Source organism: Lathyrus oleraceus, chromosome 7 (genome assembly GCF_024323335.1).
Source record: "Lathyrus oleraceus cultivar Zhongwan6 chromosome 7, CAAS_Psat_ZW6_1.0, whole genome shotgun sequence".
In the NCBI taxonomy this organism is placed as follows: Eukaryota; Viridiplantae; Streptophyta; class Magnoliopsida; order Fabales; family Fabaceae; genus Lathyrus; species Lathyrus oleraceus.
The window spans coordinates 526,165,340-526,169,215 of NC_066585.1; the positions used below are offsets into that span (position 1 = coordinate 526,165,340).

At 39.7% G+C, this 3,876-nt stretch overlaps 2 protein-coding genes across 2 annotated transcripts; both read left to right on the forward strand.

Annotated features, from left to right (window-relative positions):
* The first annotated feature begins 992 nt into the window (after positions 1-992).
* On the forward strand, positions 993-1,908 carry LOC127104765 (DNA-(apurinic or apyrimidinic site) endonuclease 2). The gene is made up of 2 exons (XM_051041924.1): positions 993-1,467; positions 1,534-1,908. The coding sequence occupies exons 1-2, from the start codon at positions 993-995 to the stop codon at positions 1,818-1,820; spliced, it is 762 nt and encodes a 253-aa protein (XP_050897881.1). The 3' UTR covers positions 1,821-1,908.
* Positions 1,909-2,891: 983 nt separating this feature from the next.
* On the forward strand, positions 2,892-3,323 carry LOC127104766 (elongation factor 2-like). Its single transcript, XM_051041925.1, has one exon. It carries the CDS (start codon positions 2,892-2,894, stop codon positions 3,321-3,323), a length of 432 nt encoding a protein of 143 aa, XP_050897882.1.
* The last annotated feature ends 553 nt before the right edge of the window (positions 3,324-3,876 follow it).

The window sequence follows — 3,876 nt, forward strand, 5'->3', positions numbered from 1 at the left end:
AAAGAAACACACGTCATACCCCGATTTTGATCCCGAAATTTTTCCGTTTTTTCTTTTATTTTTTTGCATTTTTTTTGCATACATTCGTCAGTATAAAATGGATTTTAATATCTTCACTTTTTAATTTAATCTTAATTATTTATTTTTACTAAGGATTAAAACTCTAATCGTTTTTTTATTTCCAAATGAATGTTAGAATCGATATCCAAGTAATTTTAAATGAATTATAGATTAATTGGTTTTTAATTTGTTTTTTGTTGATTTGTTATTAGTAATTAAATTGACATTTAAGCTAATGCTGGATTATTCCTAAAAGGTCCACTTCCATTTTTATAATTAAAATTCAGAATCCAAAATCCATTTTCCATCCATGGTGCATTTCAAATCCAATAATACATACATACACTTCATAACATTTAGCTTCCAAACATATCCAATTTCATTTTCATACATACATTTTCATTGCATACCCATTTCCATTTCCAATTCATTACATTTGCAACACCATAATTTGTCATTCAGTTGCTGTTCAAGTCATGGGAAATTTTACTGGTCAACTGTTCTGTTTCTTCTTGCCATACAAATGAGACTGCCGTCTTGCCAGCAAGGGTTTTGCATCGTTGGGATTTCACTCACTATCATGTATCTCAACTGGCAAAGTCATATCTAGAGTCTACACATGAACATCACATGATATGTGTCACTACCGTTAATCTCTTCCTTTCGTCAAAGGTCCCAGCCTTGCCCACATCTCAAAACAACCCTGCAACATTACAAACATTATTTCAACACAGTACAATAGCAAACAGTCACATGTTAACCAATACAATGCCGACCTACACCAATTTCACTAACCATACATTTCCAGTAATACATAACTACAGCATTATCAACCTAGCCAAAGCCTCTCAGGTGCAGCCATCAAACCTGCAAGATGAATAACAGCATGGCCAACACAATCAATTTTCAGGTAAAGGCATGATAAAGCAGTCATGGCCTTTTGCAGCATGATAATCCAGAATATAATGCCAAAAGACAGCAGTTATATGATTATTACCATCCATTGGAATTTTCTCCTACTCTTGGACTTGAAGAAAAAAAAGGGGAAACTCATGGAAGAGTGGTGGGGAAGGATGCACGGTCTTCTTATGGAGGGAGGACCTACATATGAATCAATAAAACAGTCAGTTGCTAATGATATCATCGAAGAGGTTCTAAGACAGAAGCTTAAGAGATCCTTCAAAAATGTGAAGATAATAACTTACAACGTAAACGGTTTGAGACAACGCATATTGCAGTTCGGTTCTCTCCGCAATCTGCTCAATTCATTCGACGCTGATATTATTTGCTTTCAGGAGACAAAACTTAGCAGACAAGATGTTACAGCGGATTTGGTTATGGTAGATGGATACGAATCGTTCTTTTCTTCTACCCGAACTTCTCAGAAAGGCCGAACCGGTTATTCCGGTGTTATTACATTTTGTCGAGTAAAGTCTGCTTTTTCGAGTACTGAAGCAACATTGCCCTTGGCAGCTGAAGAAGGATTCACTGGCCTAATGTGTAACTCTCAAACTAGGGAAGATAAATTGCCACTCTTCATAGAAGATCTTGAGGGTTTTTCAAAAGATGAGCTTCTCAGTGTTGACAGTGAAGGGCGATGCATTGTCACTGATCATGGGCACTTTGTTCTTTTCAATATTTATGGGCCTCGAGCTGGAAGTGATGACACGGAGAGGATTCAGTTTAAACAAATATTCTACAGGATACTGCAGATTGGAGTCTCTCCTGCATCAAGGAAGGAGAATCTTTGTTGTTGGTGATCTCAATATTGCACCGTCTGCAATTGATAGGTGTGATGCAGGGCCTGATTTTGACAATAATGAGTTTGGAAGATGGTTCAGATCGATGCTAATTGAAAATGGAGGCCACTTTTCTGATGTCTTCCGAGCAAAATATCCTGATAAAGGAGATGCATTCACCTGTTGGTCTCAAAGATACGGCCGCTGAAATGGCATTGAGGCTTGTTAGGCCTGCAAGAAAAAACCAAAACAGCAGCATCAAAATATGAAGATGATATTCTCAAGTTTTGTGAAGAAAGTGGATTACCTGTTGCCCAAGATGATACCCAAATTCAGCATTCCAATGAGACTGCCCTGGGGTGTTTGGCCGAGAGTTTAACTTGTGAAGACCTGAATGATGAGATTGTAAATGTTAAACGTATGAAGTTTTCTCTACATGAACTTCCTTGTAGTAGATCTAATTCAGAACATGTTTTGGGTTCATCTGGAATTCCGGAAGTAGTAATTTCCGACCCGCCTTGTGCTGCTACAGACTGTGATAGTGACCCAATTGCATTTCGGACAGTTGAATCATCTAAACATGGCGTGGTATCTAGTTGCTGTCTATTGAAGCATAACCTGGTACAGAATAAAGATGTTTTGAATAATGATGTAGATGTTACAAACTGTAAATCTGAATCTGCAAATGGGAACATCACAAAAGAAATGTTTGCAAATAAGGTAGTTGCTTCACCTATATCCCAGGAGAGCTCGGCAAACAGGCTAGCTGTAACGAGTTCATCAATCACTGTTGCGAAGAAGTCTTCCTATCCTTTGAAAAACTGAGAAAATGGCAGAAGGGTTCCAATCTTCTAATATGATCACCCCAAATTTAGTGCCAAAACTAGACAAAGAGGGTCCCCGATCCATACTGCAGTTTCACATTGTGCGGTTGCTTACAATGTCGGTTTGGTCTATTGGAAAGCATCAACGGCGTTGTAGGCGGTGGATGGAGTCAGTCTACAAGACACAAAAAAAAACTATTAGGGAATTTACCAAAGTTTGGAGATTATGTGGCCATCTTTTGTCTGTTGAAAAATGCAAGGTACCCATATGGAGGCCGTAAGGAATGGATGGGTTAGTGATTTCTGGTCTGATCTATTGAGTACTCTAACAAATGAAAAGGAAGTCGATGCACACCCTATTCGTGCTATAAAGTTTTCTGTCTCACCTGTTGTGCGTGTTGCTGTTCAGTGCAAGGTTGCTTCAGGTCTTCCTAAGCCTGTTGAAGGTCTCAAGCGTCTTGCTAAGCCTAATCCTATGTTTGTTTGTACCATTGAGGAGTCTGGAGAACACATTGTTGCTGGTGCAGGAGAGCTTCATCTAGAAATCTGTTTGAAGGACTTGCAGGTTGATTTCATGGGTGGGGCTGAAATTGTCAAATCCGACCCTGTTGTGTCATTCAGAGAGACTGTTCTTGAGAGGTCATGCCGCACAGTGATGAGCAAATCTCCCAAGTTCGCCATTTTCCCTTGCAAGCAGTAAATCGCACATGAGTATTCCGGTTTTCACTGCAGTAACAAAATAAGGCAATCAGTAAAGCGTTGAAAATTCAAGAAAGTTCCCAATTTGGAATTGGGACAAAAGCTATCAGAAAAAGCAAGAGTGCAGATTACCTTTCCGAATCTATCATCAAACAGGCTAAACTCCAATCCTGAGCATCCAAAAGCGCTTCTGAAGCTTTCTCCTTTGAACATCAATTGCACCAACCGAAACCCTAAGCTGCATAGATAAAAAGGAGACGAGTTTGTGAGATGAGGGAGGGAGGGAAAAAACGGCGAAGAGGCTTCAAAGAAAAAACCCTAAATCACAAATCAGAAAAACCAGCGTTTAAAGAAGGGAAAGGAGAACTCAAGCGTTACCTGAGCTCGCCGTCACCGTCGAAGGTGAGTCCTTTTCAACCGCCCTTGCCTCTGTTTGCATGTAGAATAAAGTTTGAGAGAGAGAGTTTGGACGCGAGAGAGACGATTGAGTGCGATTGAGAGCGACTGAAAGAAACGCTAGGTTGGGCGATGGAGAGATGATGAGGATTGAGCGA

Coding starts and splice junctions, on each gene's coding strand:
- LOC127104766 (XM_051041925.1), top strand. CDS start 2,892: ATGGAGGCCGTAAGGAATGGATGGGTTAGTGATTTCTGGTCTGATCTA.
- LOC127104765 (XM_051041924.1), top strand. CDS start 993: ATGGCCTTTTGCAGCATGATAATCCAGAATATAATGCCAAAAGACAGC. Junction 1,468..1,533: donor AGGCCGAACCGGTTATTCCG/GTGTTATTACAT, acceptor TGCCCTTGGCAG/CTGAAGAAGGATTCACTGGC.